This window comes from Martes martes (assembly GCF_963455335.1).
Source record: "Martes martes genome assembly, chromosome: 9".
Taxonomy (NCBI): Eukaryota; Metazoa; Chordata; class Mammalia; order Carnivora; family Mustelidae; genus Martes; species Martes martes.
In genome coordinates this window covers 67061055-67078023 of record NC_137896.1, presented here as the reverse complement: position 1 = coordinate 67078023, position 16969 = coordinate 67061055, and the positions used below count along the sequence as shown (strand labels likewise).

At 38.9% G+C, this 16969-nt stretch overlaps 1 protein-coding gene and 1 pseudogene across 2 annotated transcripts in view; one reads left to right on the top strand and one right to left on the bottom strand.

The window, feature by feature from the left end:
• MSH2 (mutS homolog 2) overlaps positions 1–16969 on the bottom strand; it is a 76871-nt gene that overhangs the window by 46934 nt on the left and 12968 nt on the right. Inside the window, exons 3-6 of the mRNA XM_080813519.1 lie at positions 16539–16817; positions 15074–15220; positions 12030–12179; positions 10492–10625 (exon numbers count right to left, since the gene is read on the bottom strand). Coding sequence (XP_080669645.1) covers positions 10492–10625; positions 12030–12179; positions 15074–15220; positions 16539–16817 — 710 coding nt within the window. The remainder of the gene's footprint in view (positions 1–10491; positions 10626–12029; positions 12180–15073; positions 15221–16538; positions 16818–16969) is intronic.
• Positions 5091–5230, top strand: LOC308348987 (short transmembrane mitochondrial protein 1-like; annotated as a pseudogene). The gene has a single exon. The product of its transcript is annotated as a short transmembrane mitochondrial protein 1-like (transcript).

The following is a 16969-nucleotide window of genomic DNA, read 5'->3' as shown; positions in this document are numbered from 1 at the left end:
AGGGCAAGATTCTTGCCAACAGAATTAGCGTATGTACTGAGTATATTAAGCACTCAGTTTCCCAAACTTGTGAAAGAGAATGATCAGAGAAAAAGGAAGCCGAGAGAGAGGTACCAGGGTCCAAATGACACACCAGCCTGCTCCATGCAGAGAAACACACTTTTTAAGCACAAACAGAAAAGAGCCCAAGCTGCTGGAACCCATTCCCTATGAATTCATGGCATGACAGACATATTAAAAAAAAAAAAAAAACAAACAAGACCTCTGGAATGTAAAAACTATTTCTCTTACTTAAGTAGAAGTGTGATGTCCCCTTCCCCAAAGAAATACTTAAAGAAAACTCTGTGTTCTTAATCAATACCATTCAAGAGCATACAGTTCCAGCAGAACTGTTAGAAGTAAGACAGCAAGGGAATAAAACAGCTTCTAAAACATACAGTATAAGGCAATCTACACAGCCCCCTCAATCTTTGGTCCAGGTATCATTAAAAGCTCAATTTAAAAAAAAGGCTCAATAAATTGCTAGTTTCACAAGACTGTTCAGTATGCCATTTCAGAAATAATTACAGTGTCAGTTTATGTACTGGCTATAAGTTTTTAAAAAGGACTACTCTGCTGTTTCTATGACAATGCCACTCTTAAATCAGAATCTGAGAAGCTCCAAAGTTACTGCTGGCATAACACAATATACCTGTCAATCCTACTCAATAAAATTACTCAGCTGTACACAATTTGACCCACTGGTTTGCAAACTGACTAGAATAAAAGATTTTTAAGGGTCAATTCATCTTTAAAATTCAAACAGAATAAATCATGAAAGTTCTGGTATTCTAAAAAACCCACATTCTGGTCCTTTCTTAGAGGGATGCCTGGGTGGCTCAGTGACTCTTGCTTTCAGCTCAGGTCATGATTTCATAGGTTGTGGGGCTCTGTGCTCAGCATGGGGTCTGCTTGACAGATTCTCTCCCTTTGCCCCTCCCCTGACCCATGCTCTCCCTCTAATAATTAAAAAAAATTTTTTTTTCAAAACTAGCATTTCTGATCTCTTATTGTAAGAACAGCTGACTAGAGTTGCACAACAGCATATTTACATGGCTGAGAACAAATGTGGTCCTTAAAGACTACAATCATAAATTTCTGAGTCTCTTACCTGTTCTTGCATGTCTGATGTGTATTCTGCTAGGCCTGAGAAGATTAAAAGAAAAAGAGCATAGCAAGATATAAAGAGAGGAACATGCTTTTAAGAATTATTCAATCTAGTGGAGAAGGACATGCTCCATCTTACAGTTCAGGCTGATTAACAAGTGAGATACAAAATGTAATGAAATGTGACATGGATAAGAAATCAAGGATTCCTATGGGAGCGAGAAAATTTCACTTTGGGGCATTTTATTGGCCTATATTTTGAACAGTTGGGATTTAGAGAGATAGGACTTGGGGGAGACTACTTGGGATAGGAGGCCACAGCAGAGACATGAAGGGAGAAAAGTAAAACAGGATGCACTGGAAAACTGAGGCAGAGAAAGAACAGGAAAAAAACTATGTCCAAAGGTAAAATGAAGGGGTGCCTGGGTGGCTCAGTCAGTTAAGCAGATGCCTTTGGGCTAGGTCATGATCCCAAAGTCCTGGGATCAAGCCCTGCTTTGGGCTCCCTGCTCAGCCAGAAGCCTGCTTCTCCCTCTCACACTCCCACTCCCCCTGCTTGTGTTCCCCCTCTCACTGTGTCTCTGTCAAATAAATAAATAAAATCTTTAAAAAAAAAAAAAAAAGCTAGAGAGCTCTCTACTTAAAAAAAAAAGGTAAGATGAAAAGGTTGGCTCTGGAAAGGAAAAAGCACTGTTTCTTCTTCTGACAAGGAGCCAGGGAGTAAGACTGAAAATACAGATACATTTTGAGATTATAAGGATTAAGAAGGAAATGATCTGCCTAGAGGCAGGAGTAAGCTGAAGGTTTTCCAGAAAAGTGAAAATTTTGGATTTGGCACTATAATTTGTCATGTAAAAAAATAAGAGGAGACACACTCTGGGCCTGGGGCAGAGAAGGGGACCACAGGTGGAACTGACGCCACCTTGCAGCACTTGGAGGACACAAGGAAGAATCCATCATCGGAGTCCTGTGCACAGACTCACAAGGACTTAATCTAGGCTCCCACGGGTCCCTCTCATGAGCATGCTGGGGTGATTCTAGCCTGACAAGCAGCTAATCTAACCTCAGATAATGGGAAAAGTCTGATCCAGAAACATGACAGCATCTTAAGGGCAGTACACAAAATGTTCTTGTGACATCTCGTATCAGTTCTCCAGCAGCCCCATCACAGGGGCTCCATCCTACTGATGTTAATTATCTTATAAAACTATTACAGTTCCAGTAGTTAGGCCATCTCTTTAGCGTGCACTGAGCACTTTTCTATTAATTCTAGAATAAGCTGTTTTTTTACCCTCAATGAACTGACTTGTCAAAACATTTGTAAGAAAGGATCATGTTTTAAAGCAGCAGGTCCAGATTTAATAAATCTGGTCAGAGGAAAGAAAAAAAAGAGTCAGGTAGCAATGAAAGTCAGCAACTCTTAACTGAGAAGGACAGCTAAGGAGAAAGGCCAGATATGACAAAGGACTAATGGAGCACAAGAAATTCTATGGTTCTCATAAAAGCACTGGAAAAGCAGCTGCCTTGTGGCACATGCCAGACAGGAAGGCAAATGAACTTTGAAGGGCCAAGCAGATCAGCCCAGGACCAGAATAAAGGGTTGCCACTAAATGTGATTTAGAAGCAGAAAAAATAATGGTGGGCAAGCAGTGGCGTTCAAGCCCTCCTGTTCTTCCTCAGTTACAGCAACACTTCACTGTTATAAAGAAATACACTCACTGTATTAAGCCCAGACCACTGTCTCTACAAAATATAGACCATTAACTAAAGATATGCTTGCACAAGGGCACCTGGGTGGCTCAGCCGGTTTAGCAACTGCCTTTGGCTCAGGTCATGATCCCAGGATTCTGGGATTGAGCCCCACATCAGGTTCCCTGCTCGGCGGGTAGCCTGCTTCTCCCTCTCCCTCTGCCAGCCCCTCTGCCTACTTGTGCTCCATCTCTGTCAAGTAATTAAAAAAAAAAAAAAAACTTTAAAAGAAAATTTTATAAGTCAAGGGATGCCTGGGTGGCTCAGCCTTTAGGTGTCTGCCTTCAGCTTGGATCATGATCCCCAGGTCCTAGGATCAAGCCCCACATCGGGCTCCCTGCTCGGCAGGAGGCCTGCTTCTCCCTCTTCCACTCCCCCTGTTTGTGTTCCCTCTCTCACTGTCTCTGTCAAGTAAATAAATAAAATCTTCAAAAAAAAAATGTAGAAGTCTTAAAAAAAAAAAAAAAAGATATCCTTGCACAAAAGGATAATATAACCTAAGTATAGGTACCCTAGGAGTACACCACTGCCTCAGAAGCATGATATTCTATCACATAAGCATCACCACTATTTATCTAAATTTACAGGAGCCATACTTTTATTTAGAGACTTATGTTTCTATTAAATCTGCTACATGAGATGTGCCTGGGTGGCTCAGTCAGTTAAGTATCCCAACTCTTGATTCCAGCTCAGGTCATGATCTCAGGGTCAGGAGACTGAGCTCCAAGTTGGGCTCCATTCTCAGTGCAGAGTGTGCTTGAGATTCTCTCTCCCTCTGCACCCCCCTCTGCTTGTGCTTTCTAAAATAAATAAATAAAACCTTAAAAAAAAAAGGCCGCTACATTAATTGTATTAAATTTTATATAAACACAGGGGTGCCTGGATGTCTCAGTTCGTTAAGCATCCAATTCCTGGTTTTGGCTCAGGTTATGATCTCATGGGTCATGGTATCAAGCCCCATGCTGCCTCTGTGCTCAGCGTGGGGTCTGTTGGGCAATTCTCTCTCCTCCCTCTGCCCCTCTCCCCACCATATCCACTCTCTCTAAACCCAATAAAATCTTTAAAAACAATTTTTATATAAAAAGAAGTATTTCAATTGTAAACTAGAAGACACTAAGAATACCAAATTCAACATATACAAATTATTTCATCAGCAATTTCATGAGTGAACTATCTCACAGGCTACCATATATTCAATGTTCTTTAGAAAATTCTAACTTTAAAATTTTCAAGGGTTCATAAAAATCTATGGAAAGACAAAAAACCAAAAACCTAGAAGACTAAGAGCAGTAGTCCCAGTATATGTGCAAATATGAGGATTCTTGGGACAGATCAGAAAATGAGTGAAAAAAATAGTAATATGAACAAGGTTTTTTTTTTTTTTTTAAAGTATTTTTGTTTTATATACAAAGAGGTAGCATAGGGTAGGTATCTTGGACATCTGTAGTTAGTAAGGTAGGTCTCTTGGGATGACCCATTCAAGGAAGTTCACTTAGACCAACTTAATGAAGCCCATATTCTTCATGCACTAACAAGCACTAGTGGCACATATTAAGGCCATATTTCTTTTCCTTTGAGGCCCTATTTCTGGATCAGATCATGCCAGTTTATGCTGATGAGGGAAGGATAAGAATCCTGGCTAAATTTTTCCTTTCTTTCTTTTTTTTGTTTTTAAGTAAACTCTACCCCCGACACAGGGCTTGAACTCATGACCCTGAGATCAAGAGTTGCACACTCTACTGACTAAGCCAGCCAGGTGCCCCTTGCCAATTTGTTTTTTTTAGATGACTCCAGGAAAGTGACCCATCTTGCTCTCTTGGAAGCAATGAAGCAAAGGGTGGACTGAGTTCTTATTATAATTTCTAAGCTGATTGTTTGCTGAAGTACAAAAAACAAACAAACAAAAAAAACGTAGATACTCACTCCTAAAAGGTAGTAACTTACCATTCTCACTGAAGACAAAAGTACTTAAGCCACTAGTTAAAAATAAAAAGTATTTGTAGTCTCAGTGCAAAGAGGTTTTAGTGAATGGAAACAGGAGCATGACAACAGATAAAGCCATTCCGTGGATATTACTTAAATAAAAGCCAAAATAATATGTTCCATTTCTGATATTAAAGTCCAGTTTGGGAGAGGCAGGCTCAGACCAGCCCACCAAGCTGCAGCAGCCCTCGGCGCCTCTCCTTGCCGACACCATGCTGCAGTTCCTGCTTGGATTTACTCTTGGCAGTGTGACTGGAATGTATCTGCTCAGAACTATGACATACCAAACCTGGCTAAAAAACTAGAAGAAATTAAAAAGGACTTGGATGCCAAGAAACCCCCTCGCTCATGAGGTGGACTCCAGCACTACCTTCTGGATATACTGATTCTGCTGTTCTTGAGGGCTTCCTTACCATCTGAACTAAAAGTTTTTGTTTTAAATTCCAGCCTCAACAATTTTCCTGTTAGATCCTGCATTACCTGAGAGCACAGATGGGGCCACAAGTTAAGAACCACCCTTTTCTGGGGCCACCTGGGTGGCTCAGTGGGTTAAACCTGTCTTCGGCTCAGGTCATGATCTCAGGGTCATGGGATTGAGCCCTGCATCAGGCTCTCTGCCCAGCAGGGAGCTTGCTTGCCCCTCTCTCTGCCTGCCTCTCTGCCTACTTGTGATCTCTCTCTCTGTGTCAAATAAATAAATAAAATCTTGAAAAAAAAAAAAAAAACCACCCTTTTTCAACTTCTCCGCCTCATCCCTTACTCCTTCCAGCCACTTGAGACAGCCTAAGATTGGAATTACAGTGCTAGATTAGTAAATGTGACCTTTAATTAGTAGTCTCTCCTTTATTCTTTGGAATTTCTACTCTTTTCTAAAGAAAACTTGAGTTTTGTATAGCTGATCAGACATAAATAATGCTGATTTCACAGTTTAGCAATTATAATGAGTGTTTAAACATTTGGTACTAAACTATGTTGTTTTAAAGTCATTAAAATTAAAGCTCAGAAGCCAGTTACTCCTGAACTATCCATTTATTTTATACTGTTGTCAGGCAGCTCCATAATTATTAATTTAATCAGTAAACCAATTTATCACTCATTAACTAAGAAACTATATTCTGAGAACCCTGTCAGGAACTATGGAGTTTAAAAATATGTAAAATAATGGCCTTTATCTTCCACAGAATTCATAATCTAGTACGCATGTTTTTCCTTAATTGTGTCTTTGATTTGGCTCTTTTCCCTCAAAAGAATCCTACTTACCAGGGCGCCTGGGTGGCTCAGTGGGTTAAAGCCTCTGCCTTTAGCTCAGGTCATGATCCCAGGGTCCTGGGATCGAGCCCTGCATTGGGCTCTCTGCTCAGCAGGGAACCTGCTTCCTACTCTCTCTCTCTCTGCCTGTCTGCCTACTTGTGATCTCTCCATCAAATAAATAAATAAAAAATCTTAAAAAAAAAAAAGAATCCTACTTATCTTAGGGGATTACAGGTGCATCTGACGTTACATGACAGATATATGACAAATTGTAAAAGAAATTTTATGCCTCTTCACATTAAAAATGTATTTACATTAAAAAAAATAGAGTCCAATTTGGATCAAATTAAGTATCACTGACAGAAGTAATAAATACAGTGCAGCAATTAAGCACATGGGCTCTGCAGTCAGGCCAGCCTGCCTTTAAATCGAGTCTCTACCACATTACAGCAGATGAATCTGAGATGCTTGCAAAATGCCAGGCACAAAGTAGATACCAGTTTTATCACCCTCCACCTTCTAATAGCTTGACAATAATCTAAGAGTAATCCCATTTTCATCATTATTCCTAAAGCTATCAACTGAGCTACTGTCCTTTATAAACGTATACACCAAACTCAAAGATCTAATCACATCTACCTCTGCTCTAATGAAAACAGAAGAAAGAGAAATTTTTGCTCTCCTTAACAGAATTCACCCACAGCAACATAATTAAAAATTAACTCTTGGGTGCCTGGCTGGCAGTCAGTACAGTGTGCAACTCTTGATCTCAGGGTCATGAGTTTGAGCCCAATGTTGGCATTAGAGTTTACTTTAAAAAATAAAAGTAAATTAACTCTTCACTTACAGATTCCCACTATTTACTCTTCCGGAAATCACCCCTATATAATAACAGTAAGAAAGAGAAAACATGATTTCACTGTTATCCTGAAAAAGATCAATCCTAAATGCTTGAAGAGGGAGATAGGAGATTTGCCCCGATGTCCCTGGAAAGTGTTAAAACTGAGGCAGCAGAGCAGGCAGAGTGGAGAAAGGGAGATAAAACAAGGAGACTGTCCAAACAAGCACCTGAATGAGGAGTATAACTTTCTGTCTACTCTGTGGAATTTCAGCGTTTAGTCTTAAAAACCAAGGGCTTTCCTATTTGCTAGCAAACAAAAAAATTCTCACCAAGATAAAGAGGAGAAAGTATGTCTTCTCATCTTACAGGTACAGAACACCAGATCATACTGATTCACAAAGCTCTCCTCACAAGTGTTACTTCTAATTAATGTCTTTTTAGACTACCAGATTTTGGAAGTTATTGCAATGTCTGTGGGGGAAAAAACCCTTTATTTGCCCTCTAAAAAAAAAAACCCTTAATTTTGCTATCTTACTGTCTAAGTAATTTGTTACTCTCATCCCAGGTATCAGAAGAGTCTAAATACATACATGCTCTAGTTGTTAAGCCAGAAGGGGACCACTGACACTTGCTCTGTTCCCATAAGACCAAAGTCAAAAATATAACCAATGACCTAGAGCTTAAGGGTTAAATTACCTAATTTTTCTTAAAAAAATAAAATAAAATAAAATTTTAAAAAAAGACTGGCTGCTCCCAGGGCAATGGTGGCAATTCACAAAGGGTACAATAAGAATGTGTCCCTGGGGCATCTGGGTGGCTCAGTTGGTTGAGCATGACTTGTGACTTGGGCTCTGGTCATGATCCCAGGGTCCTAGGATCAAGACCCATGTTGGGGGGGGGGTCCCTGCTCAGCAGGATGTCTGCTAGTCTCTTTCCCTTTGCCCCTCCCCCAACTCGAGCTTGTTTGCTCTCTTTCTAATAATTAAAATATTTAAGGAAAAAGAAATGTGTCCCTGGACCTATACAACAGAGAGGCTCTGAGGAAGAGGTCCCAGGGAACTGGAGGATAAGAATAGGAGAATTATCACTGTAAATCCCTCTGTTCTGTTTGAATTTTGACACATCTAAATGTCATTACTTATTCACAGGTAATTAAAATTAAAAATTGTAAACCGCCTTGGTGACTTGCAAGTATCTAATCCTTCCTATTTATCTTAAATTACTAAATCCAACTCTTCTTCCCCAACAAACCTGACTTCAGAAAGTCATCTTAGCATCTCAACTTCTGCATTTTCAATAAAATACCAGCACTCCCACAAATCACTAACCTCCTGAGTTATTTTTATTGTAAGCCTCTTTAGAATGCACAGGATTAACAAAATGAGCTTAGTAGTTATGTGTAGGGTGTCTTAAAACACCGACCAATTACTTTATGTTTGCCTGGAAACAACCCAAATACTGAAGAGATCATTGTGCTTTCGTGTATCATCAGTATTCAGTAGGTATTCAACAAATTCTTGAATGATTTGACTTGATAGCCATAAAAATAAATCTTTAACCAATTCTGGCAATGGCAACTTAAATTTACCAAATGGAAAACATTAGGTACAAAATAAGACCATTAGAAAGAGCCCAGGGATGCCTGGGTGGCTCAGTTAAGCTTCTGCCTTCAGTTCAGGTCATGATCCCAGGGTCCTGGGATCAAGCTGTTGCTCAGTGGGAAGCCTGCTTCTCCCTCTGCCTGCTGCTCCCCTGCTTGTGTGCTCTCTCTCTGACAAATAAGTTAAAAAAAAAAAAATAGCCTAATTATTGAGAAAGGTAAAATAAAGTACATCTCGTCGATAAAATATTATGTAATTAAAAATTAAAAACATTGAATATGAAGATAAAACAGCAATGGTAAAAAATGTTTATGATAGGGACGCCTGGGTGGCTCAGTTGGTTAAGCGGCTGCCTTCGGCTTGGGTCATGATCCCAGCGTCCTGGGATCGAGTCCCACATCGGGCCCCTTGCTCGGCGGGGAGCCTGCTTCGCCCTCTGCCTCTGCCTGCCACTCTGTCTGCCTGTGCGCTCTCTCTCTCTCTCTCTGACTAATAAATGAATGGAATCTTTAAAAAAAAAATGTTTATGATAATATAAGCAGAAGTGGGGAAAAATTGGGGCACAAAACTATATTAGGATTTATGATTTTTTAAAAAAAGATTTATGTATTCATTTTAGAGAGAGAACATGTGCACACAAGTTGGGGGAAAGGCAGAGGGAGAGAATCCTCAAGCAGATTCCCCACAGAGCCGGAAACCCAATGCCAGAACCCGAAGCGGGACTCAGTCCTACGGTCTATAAGATTATGACCCGACCCTTAACTGACTGAGCCACCTAGGCACCCCTACAACTATGACCTTAAAAAAAGGACTAATGTAAGAGTCCACCATATAAAATGATTCCATTTATATAAAGTTCATGGAGCACCTGGGCAGCTCAGTTGGCTAAATACCCAACTCTTAGTTTCAAGCTCAGATCATATTTCAGGGTCTTGAGATGGAACCCAGTGTCCAGCTCTATGCTTAGTACAGCTTGCTTCGGATGTTCTTTCCCTTCTCCCTCTGCCCCTCCCCCACCCACATGCCCTCTCTCTCTTAAAATCTTAAAAATAAATAAATAAATAAAATAAAAATAAAGTTCAAAAACAGGCAAAACTAATCCATAATGTTTGAAGGACATTAATCGCTTTTGAAATGAGGAGGGATAGTAACTAGCAGGAGAATCCAGGAGAGTTACTAGGGATGCTAGTCATGTTGTTTCTTGATCTGTTGTTACACCAAAGTATTGCTCACTTTGTGAAAATCCACTGAGCTGCACTGTAGGATTTGTGCTCTTATGGACATTATACTTCACTGAAAAATCTTAAAACTCCTATCTAAAACAAAAGATAAAATATACCCAAATGCTAATCATATTCAGGTGGCAGGATTATAAAACCTTTTCTTTCATTTCCTGAATTTTAGAGATTTTTGGAAATACATGCTGAGGCACCCTTATAACCTTTCTAAAATAATTAAGAGTAAGTGCTTCCTATGTACTAGACCTTCTTCAAAGTACTTAATGTATATATATTAAATCATCTAATCTTCATAACAACCCTATTAAGAGGTTATTACTGTCATTTTTAAAGAAGAAACTACAACACTGAGGTTAAGTAACTTACTCAAGATGACACAGCTAATAACTGGGAGAGCCATAATTTGAACCAAGATACCCAGGCTCCCAAGTTCATGGTTTAAAACACTATCCATTCATCTTCATAATAAAACCTTACTTTTTCTATAGTGAAAAAAACAGTAATTAATAAACTAATTTATTCTATCAATCTGAGTCATTACTACTGTACTACCACATAGGTAGCTCTCTGCGCAGTCGGATGCTAAAATATAGGAGCAAATTTGCATAGTAGAGTAAGTGGCATAATCCTGGAGTAATTAGAAGTTACTTAAAGCTTATAGGAGTGTACATGAGATATATACCTCTCTTCTATTCTGTTCTTATCCAGGAGAGGCTGCTTAATCCACTGGTTGACCAGTCTTTGTCCCTGAGGGGTTTTGCATTTATTCAGCAGTGCAGCCAGAGACTGAGAGCCAGTAGTATCTTCAACAGAACCCTAGCAAACAAAAAACAAAGCAGGAAGAATGGCATGCTCATTAGTAAAAACCTTACTGTGCCATGAAAAATAATTAAAGAATTTTGGAAATAAGAACACAGTATTCTTCAAATACTAAATGAGAAATTTGCACAAAGGTTCCTCTTCCACAGCTGGGTCACTGTCAGGCTGGATGTCAGTCTATACTTCAGCACCTGAGTATTTTGAATCCACATAGTCAAAGCAGTAGCTTCTCAGATGCCATCCCTTGTTTAACCTAGCACATCCCATTTCCATTCTTTTATGACCTCCAAAGTGTGGTGACCTCACTTTAAATACTGTCCCATTTTGGGACGCCTGGGTGGCACAGCCAGTTAAGTGTCTATCTTCAGTTCAGGTCATGATCTCAGGGTCCCGGGACCGAGTCCCACATCAGGCTCCCTGCTCAGCAGGGAATCTGCTAGAAATTGTGTGTCTCTCCCTCTGCCCTGCTTCTGCTCATGCTCGTGCACTCTCTCTCTCTCATGTAAAAAAAAAAAAAAAAAAAAAAAGTCCCATTTTGTCATTCTAACCCATCTCTGGGGAACTGGGACTAATGGCCAAAAAAAGCCCAGCAAACCAGTGATCACTTGAACATGGCACGTGAGAGGCCCCCAGCTGGGTAGAAGCCTAGCCTATGTCTCACAGTGCTTTATAATGTATTTATGTGTGTATAAATCCATGATACATATTCACATGTGTTGCCACGGCCATATGTTGACAGCCAACATAACTGGCACACAGGGTCCATTAGAGGAAATGAAACAGTCTTTTTGGTGGCTATTAAAGCTAAGTGTGTATAAAGAAATAAACATTTTTTCTTAAGAACAAAAAACCCTCTTCCTAAAATCAAATTTTCAACCTACTAATCTGTATTTTCTGTAGTGTATTTTCCATAAACCAAAGTCACTTTATACTACTACAGTTCTAGACATAAAACTTCTTAAACTATAATTTTTTAAAAACTGCTGTTAATAAAACTAGTCATAAACCCAGGACAAATACTATTTATACAGGTGGCAACTAGCAAAATTTTAAAAACTGCTTATCTATTCTAAACAGAATATTTTAAAATATTTAAGCTCCATAACAGTATTCTTCAGTATATAACAAAGGAAACACCTTATAACCATCAAAAAAAAATTTTTTTTAAGATTTTGTTTAATTACCTGACAGACAGAGATCACAAGTAGGCAGAGAGGCAGGCAGAGAGAGAGAGGGAGAAGCAGGCTCGCCGCTGAGCAGAGAGCCCGATGCGGGGCTCGATCCCAGGACCCTGAGATCACGACCGGAAGCAAAGGCAGAGGCTTAACCCACTGAGCCACCCAGGAGCCCCTACCATTCAATATTTTTAATCCATGTGTTTTGTTTGTTTGTTTGTTTTACCTGGAAAAGGTTAAGAGCTCTGACTGCTGCAATATCCAACTTCATGTACTGGCTGAAGTCAAACGTAGTCAGTTCAAACTGTCCGAAGTTCGAATCATCTGATAGGAGATCTAAAAATTTGATTACTGCAGACAATGATGAAGCTGCAACCTAAGATTAAGAATTTAAAATAAAAGATTCTATCACTAGAATCCTAGAGATTTAAAAAAAAGAAGGCAAAATGGAAATAAATTCTAAACATGATCAGTTTCCTTGGTGTTCCTTCCCAATCTAAATCAAGAAAATGAGAAGAGTTTAAATAAATCTTGCTTAAGATTAGAAAATGACTTTTATAAAGTGAAAATTTACTTTAAAAGTAGCACTATTTACAATAACCAAAAGTAGAAATGACTCAAATGTTTACCAAGTTTGGTATGTTCACCCCTATGGTATACTGCACAAAAAAACATAAGCACCAACAATCCAGTGACACATGACAGTATGGATAAATCTCACAAACATAATACTAAACAAAAGAAAACTGGCACAAAAGGCTACAAACTACATGATTCTATTAATATAGACTAATAAAAACAGGCCAAACAAATCTATGCTGTCAGAGTTAAGAACCAGGGTTACCCTTGGTGGGGTAATGACTTGAAGGAAGCATAAAAAAGGTCCTTGAGGTACTGGTACTATCTTGTCTCATGGATACTGATTATTTGGATATTTGCAATTTATGATAATTCAGTTATACACTTACGATATATGCATTTTCCTACACGTGTATTTAATAGGAAGTTTCAGGGTACCTGGGTGGTTCAGTCAATTTAAGTGTCTGACTCTTAATTTTGGCTCAGATCATGATCTCAGGGTCCTGAGATTGGGCTCAGTGAGGTACTACATGGGGTTCTACACTTGGCTTTGAGTCTGCTTGAGATTCTGCCTTTCTATCTGCCCCTCCCCCCATCAGAGCACCCCTTCTCTAAATAAATGAAATCTCTTGAAAGTAAACACGTAAGTTTAAATAAACATAAGAAGTTTCAGGACATTAAACTGATAGCCCAAAGACAAATCCTACATATTAAAGTATACTTAAGGGCACCTAGGTGGTTCAGTCAGTTAAGCATGGGCCATCAGCTCAGGTTATGATCTCAGGGTCCTGGGATGGAGCCCCGCATTGCACCCCACATCACATCACACAGCACGCTGCATCTCATTGGGCTCTCAGCTCAGTGGGGGGTCTCTTTCTCCCTTGCCCTCTGCCCCTCCCCCATTTGTTCTCTCTCTCTGCCAAATAAATAAAATCTTAAAAAATAATGAAATAGGGGCGCCTGGGTGGCTCAGTGGGTTGGGCCTCTGCCTTTGGCTCAAGTCCTGATCTCAGGGTCCTGGGATCGAGTCCCACATTGGGCTCTCTGCTCAGCGGGGAGCCTGCTTCCCACCGCATCTCTCTCTCTGCCTGCCTCTCTGCCTACTTGTGATCTCTGTCAAATAAATAAATAAAATCTTTTAAAAAAATAATAAAAAAAATGAAGTAAAATATACTTGGTATTAGATTGTGAATTATAATTTATTTTCCCTAATCGAAAACAGTCATCTATGTGTCCTTACCAAACTCTAGCAAATGCATCAGACTGTCAGAATTTCCTGCAATGTCACCACACAGATAAAAACACTTTTTAATAACCCTAAGAGCTTCTTCATATTTTCAAGAAGTTTCTAATACCAGTATTACTACTCATACATACTGACTTTTGATTGTGTCACACACACATTCAAATAATTACCGAGTTTATAAGAATCAAATTATTACACAACAGTAAATCACCACAAAATCCCATATCATTAACAGTCCAAGTTCATTCTAGTTCGAAGTCTACTTTCAGAATTCTAAGTCATAAAGCTTGTTCTTTTTTTTTTTTTTTAAAGATTTTATTTATTTGACAGAGAGAAAGATCACAAGTAGGCAGAGAGGCACACAGAGAGAGAGGGGGAAGCAGGCTCCCTGCTGAGCAGAGAGCCTGATACGGGGCTCGATCCCAGGACCCTGAGATCATGACCTGAGCTGAAGGCAGAGGCTTAACCCACTGAGCCACCCAGGTCCCAAGCTTGTTCTTTTTTTTTTTTTTTTAAAGATTTTATTTATTTATTTGACAGACAGACATCACAAGTAGGCAGAGAGGCAGGCAGAAAGAGAGGAGGAAGCAGGCTCCCCGCTGAGCAGAGAACCCGATGTGGGACTCGATCCCAGGACTCTGGGATCATGACCCGAGCCAAAAGCAGAGGCTTTAACCCACTGAGCCACTCAGGTTCCCCCAAGCTTGTTCTTTTTTAAGCATACAATAGAATTTTTCATTTTACTTATCAGGGATCCACCAAATATCATGTAAGAGCTTCCAAAATATTTTTAAATACATAAGAATACATCTCAAACCATACCCACCCCAAAGATTTGAACAAAGAAACACTTCAACCACTGAAAATCCTGTAAGAAATTACATTATTTCCATATTTATTTCTACCACTAAACATACATAACTAGTGCCATTCTTTTAGCCTGTTTAAATGTAATATTTACTATGCACTACATACTATATTTACTTTCACCCTTATTACTTCCTGATCTTTGCAACAATCCTTTAAGATTATCTATTTAACAAACAATGAAACTGCCTCTCAAAAAGGTGAAGTAATTAATTAAAGAACCCAGAACTTGTACATTATAATGCTGTGATAGATCTTTTTTACCCCCTACAACCACTATACTATCTCGTCCATGTAAGAGACAGGGCTCAGGCTCTTTCCTGTGAAATCAATAAAACTCTTTCTTGTCCCCAAAGACATATGTGTATAAATATAATGTGATTATATTTAAGATTGTTTTAATTTTTCTAGTCATTTCCTTAAGTTTTTCACAAGCTTCCTCACAGTAAAAATAAACTTAGTATCAATGATCCATAGTTTAGACTTTGAGAGAGATGAAACAAGCAGCCTTCTAAAAGTCATGATTATAATTTACACAATTTGTATGTAAGAGTAAATTTGTATTTTAATCCACATACCTGATTCTCCATTTCTGGCAAGACAGCACTATTCACCTGCTCTCCCTTTTTGCCTTTCAATAACCGGTTGAGGTCCTGATAGATATCTTTTGTCAAAAAGTCAGCTCTTTTTCTTTCTGTGATCAGAATTCCTCCTCTCTGAATAACCTATTTTACAAGAAATAATTTAAATTACTTCAAGAAAAGGATTTTTTAAAAAAGATTTTATTTATTTATTTGACAGACAGAGATCACAAGTAGGCAGAGAGGCAGGCAGAGAGAGAGGAGGAAGCAGGCTCCCTGCTGAGCAGAGAGCCCAATGCAGAGCTCGATCCCAGGACCCTGGGATCATGATCTGAGCCAAAGGCAGAAACTTTAACCCACTGAGCCACCCAGGCACCCCAAGAAAAGGATTTTTTTAAAGATGAGAAAAAACTATATACCACAAGTACAGTAACAACAGCTTAACCAATTATTAGCCCACATTAAATTTTTATATAATTTGCAAGATACTAGTAATATATAAACATGTATTTTTAAAATCTATAAACTGGGGCGCCTGGGTGGCTCAGTGGGTTAAAGCCTCTGCCTTCGGCTCTGGTCATGATCCCGGGGTCCTGGGATCCAGCCCCGCATCGGGCTCTCTGCTCCGCGGGGAGCCTGCTTCCTCCTCTCTCTCTGCCTACTTGTGATCTCTGTCAAATAAATAAATAAAATACTTAAAAAAATAAAATCTATAAACTAAGTTTCCATGACAATTTAAAATTATTTTCACATAAAGCTTTCAAAAAATAGTCCCAATAGTAAAAACTCTTAACAAAATAAATACTTGTGGAAAGTTGCTTAAATACTAACCTATGCTAACAATGCCCATCATAGATTTACTCTTTCCCAAGCAGTTCCTATGGCATTTGAGGCCCACAAAAAGAAAAGAACTCTTAGGAGACACAACATCCTTTAAATACCTAAATAAAGCATACACTTACCCAAACAATACAATCAGAATTTTTTAAAAAGACTCAGTAAAAGAAGACTAAAAGTTCCACCTGAACTATCAAAAAATAACCCTGAAGCTTTACATCTTACTTATTTGATAAATCCATGCTACATACAGTAATAAACTGTTTTTTTTTTTTAATGGACCTAAATCACCTTCCCCACCCCACAACTGTGAAAGCATTCCTTTTCATCAGTTGTGATCCCTTTAAGATGACATTCTGTCACTCTTTTAGGAAGGAAAGGAGGCTGGGGAAAATGATCTGAAGTAGAACAAGCCTTCAACAAGAAACAGCCTGTTGTAGTGTCCTCAAAGATACAAAGTTTCTGTAAAAGATAAATATCAAGATTATCCTGAAAATACCTTACTGTATTTAGATACAAAAAGTTGAGTTCTGAATTATTTTTTTCTTTAAATAAAGGTGTCTGTTATGTTAATGAGTCTTTCCTAGGCTTAGATTCTCCTCCTTCACTAACTTGATTCCCTTACCTGCCTCAGTTTTCCCATGTCTCCAGCAGTCTCTCCTCCTGGTAGAACACATTCCTTTGGTCCAATCTGAATCAGGAGAGCCTCCAAATTGGAGAACTGATCATTATCAGGGAACTCACAAAGTCCTAGCTTCCTCTGTATGGAGTCAACATACCCAACTCCGACCTGTCTTTGGCCATCAACTATAGACATTTTAATACCCACAACACCAATGGAAGCTGACATATCATTGTTACCAAAGAGAATGTCTTCAAACTGCGAAAGATTGCCTGGAGAAGCCTGAACAAAAATAAAGAAAAATTTTCAGATCTGTTGAATGTACTTAAAATTTTACTAGCAAACAAGCATTACCCAACCTTGACCAATTTCATTAACAAAATGTTCTCTTAAAAAAACCGTTTATAACAATATATTATAATTATTATTATCTC